General features: G+C 43.9%; 1 protein-coding gene across 5 annotated transcripts in view; it reads left to right on the top strand.

Annotated features, from left to right (window-relative positions):
* Positions 1-1,362: 1,362 nt before the first annotated feature.
* KALRN (kalirin RhoGEF kinase) overlaps positions 1,363-22,660 on the top strand; it is a 473,821-nt gene continuing 452,523 nt past the window's right edge. For 2 of the 5 annotated variants that reach the window (XM_058840639.1, XM_058840640.1), the window contains exon 1: positions 1,416-1,723. In XM_058840639.1, coding sequence (XP_058696622.1) covers positions 1,651-1,723 — 73 coding nt within the window. In that variant the 5' untranslated portion in view covers positions 1,416-1,650. Of the gene's footprint in view, positions 1,724-22,660 lie in introns of all 5 variants that reach the window. The other 3 variants (XM_058840641.1, XM_058840643.1, XM_058840637.1) reach the window with 3 other exon arrangements.

The following is a 22,660-nucleotide window of genomic DNA, read 5'->3' as shown; positions in this document are numbered from 1 at the left end:
TCTGACACTTCTGCTAGACAAAGTATTTTTTTCCTTAAGATGCACTAGACTGATACCTCTTTTGAAGTGCTCCAGTGCATCCCTCCATGCTGACCAGGTTTTCAGAGGGGTTTTGTCCTCAAGTCCCTTAAACATCAGGGATTTTCAATGGCAAATGAATGATGACTAGGCATTACCCCTAAAGGATAAAGACAGTGAGGCCACGGGGGTGTTCTGGCTAAAAGACTTCTGTTCTTGAGTGATGGATGGGATTTTGTAGCACGATGGGTTATCCAAGGATAATACAGCCAGAGGGGTCATCACATCAACAATTGCTTTTTCTTTCTAATGGTAGAGGAAGCACGGTGAGGTGTGAGAGTAACATTCCTGTTTTACAGTGGTGGTTAGGTGAAAAAGCAGCATTTCTCCTTAAGCTCATTTTAGAGCTGTTATGCGATCACAGAAGAATGAGGAGCTGGGGAAACTTCAAATAGGTGAACAGGAAAAGAAAGTGCCCAAATGGCAAACATCTGTCTTCGTCTATCTCTGCCTGTCTGTGCTTGAAATCTTTGATAGCTGGGCTCAGAGAAGAACATTTAACTCAGCGACTAACAAAGTACAAACAAGTATTCCTCACAACACTCCCTTTGGGACAACAATTATTGTCCCAAATCACAAGTACTGGAGCTACAGTAGAGAAATCAAAACCATTTAGTGAGCAGAATCAATGTCTGAACTGGGACCAGGATCTTGGCTTTCCAAACTTCTTTTTGGCTCTCTAGTCACTGAAAACTGTAAAGACTAAAATATGAAGGCATACCTGCAACAACATGCAGTTTCACTGATCGTTTCCAAAGCAATCGTGCCCAACAGCTCCTGAACATAAAACAATCCCCGAACCCCTCTACCCAACCCCAAAACAAAGAATAATTTCTTGTATCTGTATAACCACATCAGCGTTCACTTTCGCCCCCCGAGTACCTGCCCAGCTAACAACCGAGCGCCGCGCCGTGCCCCCGCGGCTGTTCATCAGAGGGGAGACATGGCAGCGGTGCAGCCCGGGGATGCACAGCGATACGGCTGCGGAGCCTACAGGGGTAGGGAATAAAACAAAAATTCCCTCCCGGCCCTCGCGGGGCGGCGGTGCCCGCACCTGTGCCCGGGGCGGCCGGACCCGCGCCCCGCCCGGAGCGGCCGCGCCCCGCAGAAGGGCTGCCCCGGCGGCGGGGGGCGCCGCAGCCTCCCCGGCCGGCGCCCGGCCTGGCTCAGGAAGTGCCGGCAGGGAAACGGCGGGGGCGGCAGCCGGGGGCCGGGCCGGGCTGTCAGCACGGCGAGGGGCAGCGGCGGCGGCGGGGGGAGCGGAGCGGAGCAGGTCGGAACAATAGCGGGTGGAGGGGAGGGGGCCGGCGGCGGCGGGGCTCGGCACCGGCACCCCGCCCCGCCCAGCGCAGCCCGGGGGCAGCGCAGCCCAGCCCCGGGGCAGCCGCCCCGCAGGCACCGCGGAAGGGATGATCCGAGCGGCGCTCGGTTGGGCTCGCAGCTGAACGCGCCTCCATCCCTCCCTCCCTCCTCTTCTCCCTCCCTCTTTTTCTCTCTCTCTCTCGGCTCTCCTCCTCCCTAACTCACTGGATATTACCAGCCGCCGGGCTCGCCGCCGCCTCTCCCCCAGCCATGAATCCCGCCGAAGGGGCGGCGGAGGAAGGCGCTGTCCCTGACTCCGAGGTGGATGCTTTCTTCCGAACAGGTAGGGGAGCCGCGGGGAAGGGGCCAGGGCAGCGCCGGGCCCTGCCTCCGCCGCGGGATGCGGGGCTGGCGGCTGCGGCGCGGGCACCGCCAGCAGCGGAGCCGCGGGGAGGGGAGAAGAGGGGATGGAGGGGAGAAGAGGGGATGGAAGGGGTCCCCGTCTGCCGCCTCGCTTTGTCCGCCGCAGCCCCTCGGTGCGCCCGTGCCCCCGTCACTCCTCCCGCCCCCGGGAGGATGCTACCGCGGGGCTGCGCTTCCACCGCTTCGGGAGAGGAGCGGCCAGGCCCCCGCCCCAAGCAGGCACAAAAGCCCCGCGGGGATGCTCGGGGAGAGCCGCCGCGTTGTCACTCCCGCGGGAAGCAGCGCCGGCTGGGCCCCGCCGGGCCCCCGCCCCGGGCGGCGACGGCCACGGCCACCCGGGTACCGGCTGGTATTTGGAAGCGGAGCTGGCTGCCTGCCCCGCTCCAGCCGGGCGAAGCGCCTGGCGCTACCCCTGCCGCCCTCGCATGGGCAGCGAGTGAGTGCAGAGGCGCCCTGGGCAGCGCTCGCCCGCAGCCCCGCTGCCGGCCGGGGATGCTGACCTCGCGGAGACGGGCTCGCTAAGTACCTCTGGGCGGGGTGAGAGCCCTATGTTTCACTCTCCCGATTGAGAGGATGCTGAAGTGCAGCCAAAGTGTAGCTGGACTACAGCAGAGCGTAGGGAGCCTTTGCTAATGAAGCAGTGGTTAATTATATTTTGTGGGCAATGGGTACGTGCTGGGATCCCCACTGCATCGCCAATTTGTGAGGTGGTGTTTGTGTGGGAGCCCCCAGCTCTGAAGCATGGCTTTGCACAGGATGAGCATCTCAACTGAAGCAACTTGTGGTCTGCATGACACACCTCCCCTCAGTTCTCCCTTGCTCCCTCCCCCATCAAAATCTTAAGGAAGTTTTATAATCTTCTTGGTAGATTCTTAATTAAAAATTGTAAAGGATTAAGTACTTGTTTCATAAGGGGATTGACCCTTTTGGGCTAGGACTGACACTTACTGCCACAGCTGTTTGTCAAGACTGCTTTTCAGCTGTTTTCCTTCTTCTACCTGCTCATTAGCTACACACAATGCTTTGAGCTCCAGATACAAAAAAGCGATTATGTAATCACCAAAACTTTAAAGAAGTAAAATCCTGAAGGCTTGCAGCAGCTCCCTGCTATGGTAGACTGCACCCCATTTATGTGAAAACCCTTTGATCTAGGGGATAAGTATAATAAGGTCTGGCTGTGTGTATCTTATGATCCACAAGTCATTAAGCCATAGGGTATTTGCCTGTTGATAACCTACCTGGTTACAAGATAATTTCCTAAGTCTCAACAAATGACAGATTTGTTAGAAAAAAAAGAAAAGAAAAACAGCCCACTAATTTTCCTTTTAAAAAGAACGTGTTAATTAAGGTTCCCCCCTACCTTTTCACTCCCTTCCTTCACCCAAAGCTGAATCATTTCTCTGTGACACTGCCTTCTCAACGTAAGCACGTTAGCAGAATTGAATTTGGAGAGAGTCAAATCTGTCTAGCTTATATAAAAAAAAGTATTCCTAAATGAGGGAAAAGTACAGGGAACTGTATGGCTAGACATTTCTCCAAAGCTGCCTCCTTCACCTTAAATTTCACCTGTAGATCCATGAATACACTTGTAACCTGCATTATACATTTAGCCCTGGGATTTCAGAGAGTCTCCTAACACTTCTGCTTCTTGAGGAAACAAAATCGTAGGAAACTGGGCTTGGGAGAGGTGCCTAGGTCCTATCCTGGCACTGAAGCATGTATGCATAGGCCATCCCTGATGGCTGTCTGTCTTCACCTTAAGCTTCATCAAAGAAGATGGCACAATTCTTGTTTCTACATCAGTATGTAGCATCTTGTGTCCAAAATGATGATGTGGAAAAATACCCCCAGACTATTAATTCTGCCTGTCTGCTGGCAACATCCCTGAGAAATGGGAAAGCACAAGCAGAGGTATGACTTTTGTGAAATGACAGTGTTGGTTCTCTCTGGTGTTTGGGGCCCCTTCAGTTGTGGGTTTGTGCACTGCTGTAGTGCCTGTGTGAAGTTGAGTTCAATGGATGGTGGAGAGAACAGCTGATGTGGGGCTTGGGAGAACAGTCATAGCCAGGACACAACTGATTTCCACACCTCTGAGGCTGACAATAGCGATCCTGGCTGAGTAAGGACTGTGAGATGGGGTCTGATTTGCAATAGCTACAGAGACCTGCATTGACTTAGCATGCTTTTTCCCTTGATACTAGATTATTTTCTTCTACACCTTGTCCTGACTTGTATTCTGGATTTGTAAAGCATAACCATTGTCTTACATGCTCGCATCAAATAAAAAATTAATGTATATGGTTTAAAGATTAGCTGCTCTGATAACCCAATCTTATATTAAACAGCCTTAACTCTTCCCAAATTCACAGTTACCACATGGAAAAGCATGAACTCATAATTCGTTAAAAAAAAAACAGAGTTGAAACAACTAAACCTCTCTGCGAGGCTTTTAGCAGCCAGCTGGGTTTTGCACTGAGGCGGGAGGATCGATAGGCTGCTCCCTGGTACCGGCAGAGGAGGCTGATGCTGGGAGTGGCGCTGCTCACAGAGCAGCTCCCCCAGCAGCGCCCAAACACTCCAGGTACCTGTCCCTTATCAGCAGGGACACCTGAGATAGCAGGTTTCTGAGCTGTACCTGGAAAGACAAGCTGAAGAAATTAACATGAAGTAATAAAGGAAGGTCTGTTCTGGTGCTTACACTGACGAGAACTAGGAATGACTTTTCTTAAAAGGGTGGATTTAACAGCTGTGTAGTTGGTGCTGGCAGTCACTTAAAACCTTCCTGGAGTTAGGCAGGAAAAGGACTATTCTAATTTTCACCATCAGATATATGCAGTAAGAAATTCAGGAATTGTCTTTTAGAGAATCAATCACATGTAATTGGGATAAAATAAACAGGCAGAGGGACATGAAGGGCAGAAATTACTATTGCTGTCTCCAGCTCTGATTTCTAGGATAACACCATCTGCTGAATTGTAGCAGCAATTTCTGCATTATGTCTATTGCTTCTGTTTGAGTAAAAACCCAAATCTATGCCTAAATATGCTGTACCAAGTTTCTTAAGACTGAGTTTTTTGACAGGTAAGATATGAGGACCAAAAGACCAAAATATGAGACCGAAATAAGAGAACAAAAAGGTTCTCTTTAACTCTTAATTGTCTGTATTAGATGTGTACTGAAACTTTTTTGTTGTGTGCAATGGAATCCAAATACTTACAGTTTCAAACATAAAGTAAGTTACTTTCAAAGTGTACAAATAAGAGATATCCCTTGAATACAGACACAGAGAGAAAGCTTTAGCTTCCTGCTTGAGCTGCAGTGATTTGTGCAGTGTGTTTTGGATACAGGGGTGAAACACATAAGGAAATTCTTTACCAAAATTTAAATATTTATAGAGGTCAGTGACAGAATTTAGCAAACTACCAATAACTAGCGAAAGTAGTCATCAGTATTTCTTCTGCTTCTATCTGCTTTATTTTCTAATTTATTTTTCTGGCACTTAATTATAACTCTGGTTGTGTCTGATATGAAGATGCTGAGTTTGTCATCGATACTTCTTGTCAGTTGAAAATCAATGTTGTTCCATCTCCTTTGGATAGGATGAACTATTCTGTTTGCTCTCTGCTTTTCAGCCACCCGTACTTCTAATGTTGTTAATTTATGCACGAGTTACTGGCAGTTCTGCTATTAAATAACTTTAAAATGATTGGCATTGGCCAGGCTGTTTGAACAAAAGATGTGCTTGAAATGATGTCAGCAGAGAAGTGCTCCTTGAGGTTGATGGACTCAAGTGTCTCCTCGTAGAGCAGGTAAATTGATTCAATTGAGTTGTCACTGGGGTGAGGTGTTTGTTTGATTCCTGGCTTCCTTACTTTGAGACTTTATAATTCATACGGCCTGGTGTGGTAATGTGTGCTGCTGTTAAAGGAGGCTCTGTTGCAGAAAAGACAGGTCTGTCCTACCATTTGAAAAGCTCTTGTGTTCTTTGAGGTGATGCTTCTAATCAAAATCTGTACCAATCTCTGGAGGCTTTGACCTCTGACCCTGTCAGGAATATGAGTTTTGTTGTTTTCTTTCTTTATTGTGTAATGTAGGTGATTTTTATTTTTTCATGTGATTGATGTGGGGGAGGAGTTGCTGTTTTATGACAGGTGGGAGCCCAGGTCCCCCTAAACATACCCAGTGCAGGGGGGAGGCTGTGCGGCTCTGCCCTGTGGTTGTCCCATCTCCTCCACCTCAGGACTCTGTGGCAAATCTGCTAGTTCAGGAATTTTTATGTAGACACAGGAAAGGACATACAGGTGACTCAAGTGGTCTTGGTGGGAATAACTGTCCTCTTCCCTCTCCTACCAGGCGGATGCTGCTAAGAAAATGGGCAGAAACTGCTGGATTGTGGCATCTTGTGTCAAAAAAGAAGGATCTCTTTTTGTCTGATGTTGAAGAGAACAATTTAAATTAATGATTTATGTTCAGAGGAGCATTTCTTTCCCATACTGCTTCCTCCCTTCTCACACAGAAGTGTATACAGGGCAACAGGGATGATAGCTGATAGTTATTTACAATGTGTTTATTCTGGATGAGTTTGCATTGTGTTATAGGCCAGTAGGAAAATACTTATTCTATTTGATATTAATTCAATTAATGTTGAACATAATTACTTCCAGAGGAAGGGGCCTTTCACACGCAGCTTCTGTTCAGAGCTCATCTGTACTGAAGTTCACAATCCTTGATTTCCAGGTCAAGGTGCTGTAGGGAACATAAGCTTAAAACACAGACATTAATGAAGTGCACAGGCACTAATAAGGCTTGCTATGGCACCTACAGAAATGATGGGGCTGAACCTGTTGTCTACATAGTGTTTTTGGGTTGAAATTCTGAAAGAAGAAAAGTGTAATCCTGAAGTCACCACAAAAGAGGAACCCTCCTAGACAGTTTTACATGTGGGCTTAGATGGCCATGTCAGTCTTGGAATGATGAGGGGCTTGGATACAAGTGAGCATGCAGCTTGGCCAGGCAAATACAACTATCACTCTTTCCTACCACCTGCCTCCCATACTGTATTTTGTCAAGTGTAATAATAATAACCTGCTGGGGAAACAGGAGGTTTTAAAAATGGGAGCGGCTTTGACGGGTTTGGTGGGTTTTCTTTGCTGTAATTTCCAGGCACACCCGCATGTTAGGAGCCTTTTAGGGAGTCCTCTGGCTGCACAGGTGCTCTGGGCCTCTTGAAGATTGGGAATGAAGTATTCTGTTGTTTCAGCTGCTGTGACCTTATGGTCTCTGGAAAGGCTGATTATGGATGTAGAGCAGCTTTATTGCTCCATGGTGACATGTACCATACAGCACCCAGTGGTATTTTAAGTACTTCATAGTTACATCAAAGAAAATACTTAGGGAGTATTAGGCCTTATAAACCCATAGTGCTGTGCCTTTTACGGCTGGAACTTAAAGTCATGAAACGACTTAGAGGTATTTGTGCTTTTGTTTGATTTGGACTGGTGTCCTGCTTTTAATATTTCTTTGGATAAACAACTCCCGTTTTACAGCCTTGCATGGCTCACGCACCCTGTGTTTAACTGAGGGACTCTGCCACTTGGGGAATTTTGCCTAGAGAATCTGGCAAGAATAACAGGGAATATTCCAATACACGTTTTGCAAAAGAGAGCTGGATATGAAAAGAGAAGTCAAATATGATTGTCTGAATGGAGAGCCTTAAAGTGTAAAGGACTGTAAAAAAAAAGTCATAATATTTTGAATTATTTCTTTCCCACTCGCTTCTAGGATGGATTGTGTTACTGCTGTACAGATCCAGAGAACTTCAGAGGAATTGCTTGGGAGTTTTCACAGATGTAACTGAAAACAGAACTTGGCCCAGGCACTGCAGTGGCAGTCGTAAATCTAGGTTTAAGTCAGTCACCTGTGTGATATGTGGCCTGCAGTGTGTTGAAATGGGATTTAGAGCATTTTGTGCTAGGAATGGAGTAACATTTCAGCAAAATATCTAAGTTTTCATGTCGTATTTCATATTTGGTTCGGAATGATCCTTGTGTTTGAATCCAGGGCAAAGACTTTCCTCTATTTATAAGTCATTGTGAAAGTCATTAACCTTTGTGATTACTGTGGTTTCACATTAATTTTATCGAAATGAAATAAATTAATTTCATTTATTTTATTTTGAACTATTCAATGAACATTCAAAGTGATATATTGAAACTTCGTGTCTTCACTGCTGAAGTGTTAAATATAATTTAAAACATTTGTTGAAGTTTAAGTAATTTCTGTTACTTAATCAAGGGCTTAGAAGATAATTCTATTTCTACTTTTAAATATAAATATTCATTTTGTTTGCTCATTTTCATTAACGAGTGCCTGGAATAAATTGTGGTTTATTTGGGTTCTTTGTCTCTTATCAACGTGTGGTTTTCTTACTAAAATCTAGGAGTGTTTTTTGTTTCTTTCAAATTGCACAAAATGAAAACATTCAGGTACATAGGTCTAATTTGTTGCACTTCCACTTCAAGGCAATAAATTGCCTTTAAAACTAAAAATTAAATTCCTTTTTTAGTAACCCTAATTATATGAACCAGCATTTCAGTTTCACTGATGGAACAAAAGTACTGTAATTAGGCAATCTGTAGTTTTTAGTGTAAAGTCACATCATGCTTTGCTGAGAATAATAAGAGGAAATGATCTTCAATTTAACATCTTGGTGACTGGCAGACCAGCTGCTCTGGTCATTTCTTTTAGTGAAGTGGCCTTGGGAAAAAGGGTGAATGTATGTAGTTTGTGAGAGAAATTAAATTAACCTCATTACATAATTAGTACCCATGTAGACATGGTAGAGGCTTCAGGCTTTTAAAATACTTTTTTTGGGTGGGGGGAAGGTAGTTTTGTTGTGTGGAATTAGCGGTGCTGAAGTGGTAGAAGACATGCCTTATCTTTACAGTGATAATAATAATAATAATAAAAACATAACGAGGAAAGATTTGACTCCAAGATGCTGCTCTCTTCTGGGGATTGTGCCCCTTTCTCTGCTAGGTGAATGCTTGGTGAAGCAGCAAAGGCAGCGGGTCAGGCATGCTCCAGTGCAGCTGCCATAGAAAGGGCAGTAGTTGGCCAGCCTTGGTTTGTTACCTGAAATCAAAAATTATCTATATCTCTCTCTATATGTATATATCTCAAAAAGTGCTTTGTATAGGTTCCCCGGTAATATCGGTGCTGCTGGCATGGTTCCTGGCTCCTGGAGTGTACCCTGGTGCTCCCGCTGTTTCAGTGGCAACTGGCAGCCTACTTTGGGAGCAGCATCGTCAGCTGGAAACAATAGTGTCTGATTCTTGTTTGTCAGCAGGGACAATAGCCCCGCTGATGGGCTGTGGCGCAGGAGAGGGGGCTTCCTTTGTATGGCAGTACGGGCACGGCAGATGGCTAATTGGACATGATAAACCACGGGGGCAATGGGGGAGAAAAAGGAGATCTGCAGGGATTAGCGGTTTGTATCCCCCACACTACAGAAAGAATGTATTTTAGAGATGTCATCAACTTTAGTGCTTTGCCGTGAATATATCATTCAGTAATGAAGAAGGAGGACGTCCTAACTAAAGTCTTTCCCCAGCTGATGTGAAGTCTGCTTTATTAGATGGGAGCAAATCCTGTTACTGTATGGGAAGGTAGGTGAATGCCTGGCCCCCAAATGCACTGTTATGGCACTTAGAAAAATTAGTAGTGCATATTTTTTATCGGTCTTGTAAGTCAGTGTCAGACTGTTGTGCCAAACAGCATCCAAGCTGAACACAAAGAGCTTTGCCAGCTGTGTTTGTCAGGAGTGGAAAGTTGCGATCTACCATAGCTTGACTTGATAAGAAGAGATGTTCCTCAGTGCTAGAGCACTGAAAAGCTAAGCTGACTATCAAATATGGAATTTATTTATTTAAATATATTTTCTTGGTCTTATTAGAATATACAGTATAAAGCCAAAGCCTGAGACCCTTGCACAAACAAACTTTGGCTTATTTAATAGAGTTTAATGAAAAACGGAACTGAAGCCTCGAGGTTAGGTCTGTAAAAATGATCAGAGGACTTGGATACTTGGCCCATGAAAAAAGGCTGAGAGAGCTGGAGAAGAGAAGGCTCAGAAAAGGATCAGTTGCAATAGGACAGAAGGCATAATTTTTAAAGTAAAAGAGAGTAGGTTCAGAGTACAGATAAGAAGGAATTTTTTTATGATGAGGGTGATAAAACCCTTGAACCATTTGCCCAGAGAGGTTGTGGATGCTCCATTTCTGGAAGCCTAGGTGGGACTCTGAGGAACTTGAGGCAGTGGAAGATGTCCATACTTGTGGCAGGGGTGTTGGACTAGATGACCTTTAAAGGGCCCTTTCAATCCAAACTGTTCTCTGATTCTTAAGTATCCCTGGTAGTTTTTGGTATGAGATGTGTAGGCTTAGCTGATGGCTTCAGCAGCTTCAAGCTGTGGGCTGTGAGCCCAAAGCTGCGTCCACAGCCTGGCAGCAGAAATCAGAAGTTAATCCTAATAAATTGGATTAATTTTAGTTCCTTTTTTCCTCTTGCTGCCTCCTTCCTTCTCCTCAACCAGTTAAACTGCAAGAGAAGGCACACCACAACTTTGGGAATAACTCCACAGAGGAGCTGTAGGAAGTAAGGCTGAAATGGGGGGGTCACAAGCATTGGTGGCTGCTGCAGTGAGCAGCAGTCAAGTCATTGCTGGCTGTAATGTAAAATGTTCTGTAAAATGGTATCAAGTTCCTAGAATACTTTGCTATTTTAGTGTCTCCCATAATAATAATGTTATGGCATATAACAGATACATTTAAATTGTAGTAAAAATAAATCTGCGAGAGGTTAAAAATAATAGCTAGCAAGAAATATGCGTTCTGTGTGGAAGCAGATTTACTTTCTGTGGAAATATCTGGACTGTGTTTCTCTTCCACTGTTTACTACTGTCTTTTCCCATGGGATAAGTTTAGTGGAGACTCCAGATGAAAACTTTTAGTGAGTTGCCTTTGGCTTTCTGCAGGCCATTCAGCTGCTGTACCTGTCAGTCTGGACAGCTTTTGAAGGTGTAGGCGCTTGAGAATATTTGAAAGATTGTGAATGAATGCAATATAACTTGCAGTTGGGCTGTCCTCCTGTAGGACCTACAATACTGTCATAATGCTATCATGGCTTTCTACCAGGGTTTATTATTTGTACTCCTGTCTCAGTCACTGATTAGTTCCTTCTGAAGCAGATCCTGCATGAACACTGAACAAAAATATTATCCTTGCCATTGAGTGCTTATGATAAAAACTGTCAACTAGACTGTGGTTTCATTTAACTAAAGATTCATGTTTCGCTTTTGTTTTTAAACACATCTGAAGGAAAATTCTGAGGGGTTATGGAGTGAAACACTGGGTGCAGAGCAGAAGGAATGACTGAGAATAAGGTACAAGCAGAAAAATAGGAAGCAATGAGAAAACTGTAGGGAAAGAAGAATGCCACAAAGTTACCTAACAGAGCACTTCAGAACTGGAGGGCATTTGGCTGAGAAAGGGATCACAGCCTGCATCCTCCATGGAAGGGAAGCAGATGATGTCAATGTGGGGAAGGTCAGAAGCCAGAGGAAATCACATGAATGAGACAATAAGGGGCTTGATTTGAGTTGTAGCTTTTGGAATAGAAAGCTAAAGGTAGGCTTTCTGACACTAGAGAAAAAAATGGCAAAATTGCCTGGGTACATAGTGAAAGGAAGGAACAGGCAAAGCCTGTGCATGTTCCATGCTCAGACTAGGTAAGGCATCCATAAGAACCATGACAAAGCACAGGAAAAATAACAAGGTTTTCTCTTCTAGATGTCCCTCACATTGAAGACTGTTATTATCACATTGCAGTCTTTTAATAGTGGTGCACCAGATGCCTGCCTTGCTTTGATGCTGTGAAGAGCAGGCATTTCCATATGAAGACACAGAGCCAAAATCCTTGCGTGTTCTGCTTCGTGTTTAATGCCTCTTGTTCACAGAAACATGTCATGGAGAGCCGACCTCCTTGGATCTGACTGCCACTCTGTTTGCAGCAATTTAACTTTCCTGTTCTGCTTTTCTCTGCTGAGGCAAAGAGTTCAGGAGTGATGCAAATTGAGTCAGTCTGAAGCATTCAGATAAATTTAGTCTGAAGGAGAAAGTCGGGCCTACTGAGTAAATAGTAATGATCTTGTGAGCTTAGAGGACTTAGATCTAAGGTATGTGAATCTCCTGTTAACAGTTTGCTCCTATTCAACTCAGTCCTGCTCAAAAGTTAGCTGGACTTTTAAATAGGTCAGCTATTTCTTACAGATCCTCCTAGTCTGTAATCTGTCTGCTGCTTCAGGTTATTTATCAGATCCCTAATGAGACTCTCTTGAACTATTTGAGCCAGGAGAAAGTTTTTTAAGTGTGTCTTAGTTTAGAACACCTCTGATGCTACAACTGGAGGAAAAACCCTGTTGATTGGATGAGCTTAAATCAGTTGAAACTGATCCATGTGGTAATGGGAGTTTGTAAAAATGACACTTCCCAGCATATAAATCCTTATAATAGGAAAAGATTTTTTTTTTTATTTTTTTTTAAAGCTGATTGTCTTCATCATTGAGCTGTGCAGTAAGGTGCTTCTGGCAGCTTAGACCTGGTTGCTGTGATTGGCATTGATTTCAGTGTTTGTTCCAGCTTCAGCTCCATCACAGTGTTTCAGCCTGAAGGCTTTATGATGCTCATTTGCAACAGTTCAAACCCAGTGACTGGTAGGTTCTTTCTCAGGTAGACAAAGGGCAAGTTTCTACAGCATCCACCTCCAAAATCAAGAAGTGCTTTACAGACAGCAGGGTGAACCATAATTTCTTCTTTCCTTGGCTCAGCTCTCCTCAGCTTCTCTTGGTGTGCAGTGGTAATGGAGATAACAGTAATTAGAAATAATACTCAGAATTAGTACAGCATTTCAGAACACTCTGTTGAGTTTTACAGTCTTGGTGTAAAATAAGGAAGTCTCATCTACCAAAAGGGGAAAATCAGGCATAAAGCTGTAGCAAGTGGTTTTCTTGAGATTGTATGGACCTGGTGCTCATGTTCTTGACAAACTTGTGTCCTGATGGTGGAGCAAACCCTGACAAAGCACTGGATGTCTTCATCTTCTGTTGGCAGGGCATAGGCTAGGAAAAGCACAGCAATCCATTTTTACTGTAGGATTTTCAAAAGTTCATGCTGAAGTGACAGGTGAAATCAGAGATGTGCAAACTCTTATCTCTTCTTGAACTGCTTGGTATGGGTTCCTGTATATTGATGCAGGAGACCTACTTCAGACAGGTTTTACTTCTTGACCTTGAAGTCCTGGAAATGAGATTAACACACCTTGCCGATGTCCACACCAATAAGTCAAATGGTCTTGAGATTTTTATGACACTTGGCCCTATTTTTAAATATACGTAGGTGAGAACCACAGCTGGTGTAACAAAATGGCCCAATTCCAGTGACAGCAGAGGAGTTACAGTAGTTGACACAGGCAGAAATTTTGGCCTGTGTTCAACTGACAAAATTATGTGGGGATAGGGCCAAGGAAGACTGGTAGCAGGGTAAGGATATTTCCAATTTAATGTGTTAAGACATCCCCATGATTTTACTCATCACCGTGGTACCCAAATGCTGACAAAAGAAGGCGCTTTGACTCTGGGTCCATTCTGCTCACTGCTTGGTGAGGTCCCTATACCTTTTTGATAATGACTGTGCTGCTGTGAAACATCTATTACAGCTATTAAATACTAAATGTAAGATAAATTTATTGACATGCTATTAAAAAGTTCCACCTGCCTAGGAATGCTTTGCTTTCTAGCCCAGGCTTGCTAATGTAGTCCATATTTCACAGAAATATATGGAATTTTTCTTTCTCCATGAAGAGAGTGCTGTCAGGAACCATTTACAGCTCTCATCCTGCTTTGTGATTGTTTACAAGTTCCAGGTTCCATTTTCTTGCAGTCACCCACTCTACCATTGAGTTTAGGCTGGGAATGTCTCCTGTGAGCATGTTAGTTACTTGAGGCACAAAAAGGTGCCTTCTGACTAGTTCCCTACAGCTGAGTTTATTAGAACTACAACCATAGCATATGATTTCCTTTTCTTGGTCACATTTTTCCTTGTACATTTTCCTCTTGGACTATATCTAACAATTATAGAACTTACATGTTGCTATTCCAAATGTTTGCTTTATGTGGCATTGTCCAGGGCAGAGTAAATACCTGTGGCCTTCTGAAGAGCATTGATTGATTGCACATCCCACCTATGTTTGCCCAGTAACATTCTCCGTGTAACCAGTGAATGAGACAACTGCAGAGACTTCTAATTTGGTGCTACTCCAAAGAGTAGTTTTCACACTGACCAACAGAAAGTCTTGTTGCATCTTCCTTTGGGAATATACAGACAAAGGAGTTTCCTCTTTGGAAGTTATCTTTAGGGACAGAAGCTGTGGGAGGTATAGCACAGGCAGTGATCACTAATCTGAGGCCCGTAGAGATTCATGTAGGAGCTCTCTTTCTCCTGTAAAGGCCTCTGGTGGGTGGTGCCCGTCAAGCCACTCTGTCACTCTTCTTCAGGCCAGGTGGAAGAAAATAAGATTGAAAAAACCCCTCATGGATCAAGATAAAGACAGCTTGATAAAGAAAAAGCAGAGGTTGGATGCAGAAGCAAAGGCAAAACAAATGTTTTTATGTCTACTTCTCATGAGCAGGTAACATACAGCCTGAAGCAGGGCTTCAGCGTGCAGAATGGTTGCTCCAGAAGACAAGAGTCGTAAATAGCAAAACCTCTGTTCCTCCTTTCTCTTAGCTTTTATTGCTGAGCAGACATGGTACAGTATGGACTATTCCTTTGGTTTGTTTGGGCCTGCTGTCCTGGTTGTGTCCCTTCTCAAGCCTGCTGGTGAGAGAGGGAATGTTAGAGACAGTGTTGGTGTGTGAGTACTGCTCAGCAGCCAAACTCTGGTGTGTTATCAACACCTTTCTAGCTACCAGTGCAAAGCACAGCACTGTGAGGGTTGCCATGAGCTGGCAGTGTGCCCAGGTAGCCAGGGAGGTTGGTGGCATCCTGGCCTGTGTCAGAAATAGCATGGCCAGGGAAGTGATTAATGCCCTGTACTTAACACTGGTGAGGCACCTTGAATCCTGTGTTCAGTTTTGTGCCCCTCAAGACAAGAAGGAGCAAACCCATGCCCTGGTCTGTTTTCTAGAGGTCACCAATCCAAATGGGTCTCCAATTAGTTGTACTGAATGAGAGAGTGCTGTGGGGGGAGTCTATCACTCATTTACCTCTTGTCCTGCACCTGGGATGTTGCAGTGACCTCTGCACACAAAGTAGGTGAAGGTCAAATGGTCAACACCGAGACTTTATACAGTTTAAACTGAAAATCTTGAAACCAATAGGATAGCATGGAGGGCAGACTAGAAGTGCAAGCAGGACTGAAAGTTTTTTAGTGTTTTTTTGGTATTTTTTGTTTTTAAATCTGACATGCAGCAATGCTAGCAGCTGCAGCTAATGACTTCTTCAGAGATCTCCTCTCCTGGCTCCCTTTTTGCTCTTCCAATCTCTGTCTGTATTTTCCCTGAGGAGTGTTCCAGGAACTGCATTTAAACCTCCCTAGACATTACTTTTCCTTTTGGTGTGAGGACACCTTGCAAACAGTAGCTTAGGCAGGAGCCTGAAGCAGTTAGATTTGAGAGGAAACCAACTGTAGCAATCTATTTTTAAAAGGTTATTTTGATGAATTGGATTTTATGACCTGATTTGAACTGGTGTTGGGCACCCATGTGTTATGTTGCTGCAGCCTGAACCCACAGGACTGTCCCTGTGTGCTGTTCTGCCCTTGCAATCCTACCTGCTTTCTCTATCAGACAGTACCAAATTATTCTCTCCATTCTCAGTCCTACTTGTCCTGTGTGTCAGTAGTGGAAAGTTGCAGATCTTTTGCTGAAGAAAATAAAACTTGTTACACTGCAGTCCCGTTTCTGTTCAAGCACTGAGAGTTGGGGGTTGGGGCTGTCATATTTTATGCAACATTATTATGCTTGTTTTTACTATCTTAAAAAAAAATTAAAAATCCTCTATGACCAAAAATTTTATGCAAGAGTTTACATAAGATTCATTCTTAATTTTGTTATAGAGTTACAGATACAGGCACTAAATTAAGACTTTAAAACACCAAACATCCAGACCTCTCAACTACAGTGAATGAAATTTGAAAAACCTTAATCCAGAAAACCAAGGGATGTTGCAGCATCAGTCCCTGATGCTTTGTCTGGACAGGTCCTTGCACAGCTTCTCTTAACATCAGTGGCACTGGAGCTTTACTGTGGGATTTTGGTGGGCACCAGCCTGGGCTAGTACTTTCTTGTAGGAGGCATTCAACATGTAGGAGTGAATATAAACCTTGTATTCAGTCTCTTGAAACCATCTCAGTATTTCTGTTGTATAATTCTACACAATATTTCAATTGTGCTGAAGTAACTTGAATTGTTTCTCAATCCAGGAACAAATGGAAAGCTGTAATGGATGGCTTTGGATTAGGTATTGATGCTCAAAAAAGCTGTCTAAGTGACACATTTTTACACATGGATAAGTAAATGAATATGTTAATTTTTAAGTTTAGAACTTGTCATGGAGGTTTTTATCATACTGAAGTCCTGCTGAGACTCTGCTGACAAATGGGATTTTTAGATAGAAAGCCTCCATGGATGAGTAGGTGCTAATGGCTCTGTTGTTGGCACCCATCCATTTGAGCCCCTAAGTGGCACTTAGATATTAGAAGTGCACTTTTTTTGAAGTTAAGGCTTGAGGTTCATGGTTTTGAAGGTGTTGGTGCAAATAATGCATTCCCTGAGCAATTTCTGGAAATGAAGGCTGCATTTCTGTGTCTTGCCCAGATTCCTCTTGGGATAGCTATATTCTTCTCTTGCTTTTCCACGTTTCTTCTAACCACATTCTGTGGCTATGCTTTGCAGTGCTGGTGTTCATGAGTAGTTGCTGAATTTGACTGTACGAATTGCTGCATTTTCATTTTGAGAGGTGATTTGTCTGTGTGACTTTTTCATAGGGCTTCAGTGTGAAGATCATATTCTTAGCACCTCTGCTTGTTTTTGCACAATGTCCCTCGCTTTAGTCAAGGTAAAATAAACAGTCTCTGGCAGCTGTGTCAGGAACAGCACATGCAGACACCATGTCCAGGCACCCCATCCTTCCCGCTGCTACCAGAGCTGTCCGGGAACACACGGGCTTCCCCTGCGTCAGGCCCCAGGCTCTGTGCTAAAGGAAACCTCCTTGGATCTTCAGCTCTTCCTGTCCAGCTGCACATGAGTCCAGCACGTCACAGCTCATTGTTTTAGGTCTCAAAGTGCGCTGTGCTCTGCAGCACGAGAGGAGCTGGAAAATGTTATTTTACTACACTGTTATTGTTATTAAAGAACTCAGTAAATGGTTAAGCACCATGTGCTGGTCAGACAGAGCTTCCCTACTTACGCTGCTTGGTAAGAGACATGTGAGAGAGCACCTGCTATGAAAAGAAGGGGAAAGGCAGGCACTGATTGTCTCCAGCATCCCAAATCAACGGGTTCTTTTTCTGGTGCTGACTGGAATTGAGTTCCCAATATGTCAACTCTCTTCTGCTGTTTTGTGTGTCATGTTCTTATAGGGTTAAATTAGGATGCAGCAGCCAAATTGCAAGCTCTTCTGACAAGAGCTCTTGAGCTTCTGCATCCGTAACTATCCTGAGGCTCCCCAAGGAAAAGTCTGGCACACTTTATCTGACAGATAGCTCAACTGATACTTCTAAAGGTTTACTTTCCTGGTGTCAGTGCATCTAGGTGCAGCCAGAAACATTTATCCTAAAGTTGTGGGTATCCCCAAGTTCCATTTACAGGAATTCTATTACATTTGCAATAGAAATCTGCAGTAAGGCAGTAAGTGGGTGTAAAGTGGTAAGGAGTGCAGTATCCCCATAAGGTGAAACAATTGTACCTTTTGGGGTGGGAATCATAACTTGGAGAGGGGAATCCAGGCTTCTTGTTTTATGCATCTCGCCTCTTCTGAACTATGCCAGACCAGAAGGTTCCTCAGTTATTCTTGCATCTTAAATATCAGTTATCCCCTTGCTGTGAAAATAGATCCATTGCAGAACAAGGATTTTTTGCCCTTAGAGTAATCCTGAGAGAAAAGATAGCTGCTGTGAAAAGTAAAGCTCTTGGTGTTCTTGTTCTTTGTTGCTCTTGTCATCATTAAAGCTTCTTGTGTTGGACCGTGAGCAGCTCACATCATCACTGGCTTTTCCTGCTGCTGGAGCCTGCAGTGAGACAGTAATCCTGCATTTACCATCACAGTGTCTTCACATACAGTGTGATTTTACAAATGTAATATTATGTTTCTCTGCAGGAACAAGAGCAACAAGAAGCCAGCTTAACAGCAGTGTTAGCAGAAGTAAGCAAGTATCACACCATCTGACAGTTGCTGGACAAACAGCAAGCTAATTTTTGCTGTGTAATACCAAGGTTGTAGATAAGTTTAGAGGATAATGTAAAATTCTGGAGACAAAAACCTTACTTCTGCTCTGGCCTACTGGATAGCATTAGGCAATTAGTGTTGCTCTCAGTGCCTCAGTTTCCCTCTGAGAGCTGGGTAATTGGCTGTGAATAAAAAGCCCTGTAAAATGATAACATTTAAAGCAGTGCATATAACAGTTACAAACACAGAACACTGTCATCTTCTTTATATGTTCCATATGTGTTCCACACAAACGTGAGGAACTGAGGCAGAAAATGTTTTGCCAAAAGCTATTGATGTAGCTGGGGAGAGTCCTCATTGGACCTCTGGAGCTGGGGGCTGTCTGCCCAGGCTGCAGGCTTCGTGCTGCTCGTGGTTCTCCTGCCCCTGCCACCGAGCACCGCAGCCCTGGGGAAATGCACAGGACTTTGGTGTGGGCAACAGATTTAGTCCTATTCCTTTCACTGTTTCTGCTGAGTGAATTGGAAAAGTAATAAAATGTTTTTTATCTAGGAAAAAGGTTTTAGAGTCCTCTGTTTTTAACAGTCATCTGCTAAATAGTACAAAGTATATGGGACAACATTGTCCTAATTAGTTTTCTGTCAAAATTAACAGCCCCTGAGTTCAGTAGGAACAGATTTAGGCCAATATAGTGTCTTTGAAAAATTCACAGGACTTTGAATATGAGTTTGAATCTTCAACATCATGGAACCTTGTCTGATCAGAGCTTTACCCTTCATATAAAATATTCTCCCTCCTTAAAAGCCTGTGTCTTAGTGTAATTCGAATCCATCTTATTTTAGGGTGTATATTTAGTATCCAGCTGATTTTTTCCCTCTAAAGTTCTTGGATAGCAAGCCCACTAGGAAATCTTAGCTTTGCCAAACCATTTTAAGACATTTGGAACTTCAATTACCTGCTGAACTCTTAAAAAGTAATTTGGTAATGAAAGCACTGAATGCATTCTGCAGTGTTTAAGGATTGCTTACAGAGATAAAATGGTTTTGGCTGTAGGTCAGATAAATACTTTTATGATGAAGCATATGTGCAACCAGTTTTTCTCCTTTTTTTTTTTTTTTTAATGAATCTGAAGAGTTTAATCCTTCAGAATATCCCCAAATAAATTTTGGATTACTAGACCCTGTGTTCTTAAATGAAGAGAAACATTTAGTATTTTGCACCTAAGGAACATCTTTCATCTTGATGTATTTTACAAAACCAAATATGTTCAGTTTAACCAAACTTGTGTGAAACAAGAAAATGTAATTTCCCATTTTAGAGCTATGTTGGCCAGCAGCAGGACATGATCTGACTCTCAAGTCAGGCTGGTAGCAGAGATTGCTGGAAGATGATATGTGATGGCATGCCTAGGTAAGAAACTTGGGTAACAGATTCTTGGAGTCTTGCTATGTTTGACATTGACTCAAATATGATCCTGGTCACAAATTTGGTGCCTCTTGTGGGTGAACAAAAGAAGGGTGCAAAACTGTTTGTCTCCCACTCTGGGTTGCAGATTATGTTTGCATATGAATCCTTATGAGTTCTGGCCATGCCTGGGAAGCCAGACAAGGGCTCAGGTGCATATAACCATAGCCAGCATAGAGGAAGAGAAAGATCTGAACTGCCTTGCTACCATACAGGTAACATACAGAGTCTGTCTTGTGGGAGAGAAACTTCTCAGCTCTTCTGGTGTGCTCCCATTTTAAAATTCACATTTCTGGAGTTGGGTGGTTGAAATAAATACCCACATAGCTCTGGTTTGAGAGGTGACTGAATTACTGTGGGATGTCTGTCTTGGTGTGTGGCTGTATAGTATTACCAAGTTTATCCTAATCACCCAAAATGAAGAATTTAGTTGGAAAATGAAGACGATTAGTACCAGAATTTGGGGGAGAAAGAGGGGAAGGCTTAATTGTGATAATGGAATCTGAAACTGAGTTTCTGAGTTTCCTGTGAATCATATCCTAACTTTTTACACTCCATAGTTTATCTGGAACACTGAATGTAGCCTCATTTGTCATTTTTTTCCCCCGAACTAGAGCATCTACAGCTGTGGCCAGATGTGCTACTTGGCTTGCAGCTGAGCTGGGTTCAAAGGCTTTGAACCCAAGCCAGGCTTAAAGTGCCCGGGCACTGTCCCCACTGCTGGGGGTTGGCGTCTGCAAGCGTAGCTGCAAATGTAGTCCTTCTCTAACCTAAATCAGTCAAAATGATCTGGGTTAAAGAAAACCCTCCATGCTTTTAAATAGAAAGCCAACCTGGATCATTTTGACACAACCGGGTTAGGGAGTGACTGTGTACAGATATAGTGACAGATTGGAGGGGCAGAACCCAGCTCTGCTGCAGCTGAACCCTGAGTGGGACTACAGGCCAAGTAACAGTGTTGTGCGAGTGTTCTGGAAGCTGCCCTGACTTTTGTCCTAGACAATAGTCTTGTTTGTAGGAAATCATGAAATAGGCTAAGGGAGAGAAATGCAGCTGGTGTGTTCCAGTTTTAGCCTCTGATGGCCAGTTTGCAGCCTGATGCCATCTATTGTAGATGTATGTTCCTGCCCAAGGGCTTGGTAATGGCTGGGTTTTCCCTCTAGGCAGTTTAGAGTAACTTCAAGGTTCTACTAAACTGTGCTTTCTTTCCTGGGCTGTAAGGAGGCTGCTACCCAAGCAGTATTTTCTGTATAACATAAGTAATTTTCAGATATTTGTGCACATGAGTGACACACATGTAATCTTGACACGAGATGCTCTGTGGGTTTTCATAGTATTCTAAGCATACTGATAAAAGGCAGATACAGCAAGTCTTTCTGCAGAAACAGAATGAAAACATTCGAGATTGTAGTTCACAGAGGATAGTATGAAAATCTCTTGGGCAAGTTTGTAAGTGTGTGTGTTTGACATTGGACTTGACAGTGATCTCATTGATTTCTGCTGGGCTCAGACTCAATTACTTTGGTTTAACATCAGTGCATTTGAGAGCAGAGTTAGACCTGCTGAAAGTATGGATGATTTTTCTTTCCTCTTGGGCAATCTTTTGGCCGTGGTTATGCAGGTCATGTCCACATGCTGTGACCTGTCTGCACAACAAGCCACCACTCTATCACTTAGCTTTAGATACTTCAGATACCTTCAGCTATGAAAAAGCATTTTCTTACCCTGTGTTCCCTTCCCAGGAGATACAATCCCCTTGTTCCCACAGCACACACACTGGATGCTGTGGTCCAGCTCCTCACCAGGGCATTATGTTCTTGCCATCATATGGCCTGTTTTCTTTCAGTTTCTAGTGGGGGCAACAATAGAGGACTCCTGGTTTTGTGTGTAGACTTGTTCAGGAGAGTTGAGCATCCATATAAACAAATGGAGGGAGCCCTGCTGCAGTGAGGTGTGTGGTGCATGGTGCAGAAGAGAGATGGCTGGGCCATTGGCTGGGGTGCTCCCCAAACACCAAGGCCCATGTCATCAACTTCAGTAAGTCCCATCTGGTGCATGTTGCAGGTGTTGTTGATGATGACTTGTGACAGCTTCATGTCCTGTAGCCCTCGGGCTCATGACAACCAGGAAGAAAAGACTTTCCCTTGTCAGGGATTATTTCCAAATGCATTCACAGCACAACGCAGTGCTTCCTCCAGCTGTCTGAGGCGAAGACTTGACCTCTCCTTGTTTCACCTCTCCTGACATTTACTCATAACAAACAGGCCTAGATGTTGCAGTATGTTTTTCTGGGTCGTTGAGTGCATTGTATGCTTGTCCTTCAAAGAAGAAATACAGCATCGTTCATCTCAGCCCATTAGTTTGTTTTTGTTAGTTTTAATTTTGTTGAGGTCTTTTAAACCCAGTCATTTTGGGGCCTTGAGGGGAAGCCATATGAGGCATTTGGACAACACTTTCAGGCACATGGTGTGACTCCTGGGGATGGTGCCATGCAGGGACAGGAGATGGACTTGGTGATCCTTATGGGTCTGTTCCATCTCAGCTTATTCTATGGTCCTGTCAATAGTCATTATTCACATGGGAGAAATGAATTGATTCATACTGGAAGCAGACTTCCTGGTGCACACACTCCCACAGGGCTCTAGCATGAGGCAACAGCCATGAGTCCAACCCAGAGGGTCAGCTCCAGTGCTGTGCAATCTCTGAGGAGGCAGGTACAAAATCCTACAGCAGTACTTGGACACCAGTGGGGCTAAGCTGTCCCAAAACAGTCTGACCTCAGGTGGCTGCATCTGGCAAATCTACAGTTTCTCCTGTGTTATGATCATGTGCTCCCAGCTGAGGCTCTCCAGTCTCCTGTTTGCTGTGTTACATTCAGAAACAAGTCTACA

Source organism: Poecile atricapillus, chromosome 5, assembly GCF_030490865.1.
Source record: "Poecile atricapillus isolate bPoeAtr1 chromosome 5, bPoeAtr1.hap1, whole genome shotgun sequence".
NCBI classification, from domain to species: Eukaryota; Metazoa; Chordata; class Aves; order Passeriformes; family Paridae; genus Poecile; species Poecile atricapillus.
Note: the sequence above shows the minus strand (reverse complement) of the source record. Positions and strands in the feature narration are given on the sequence as shown.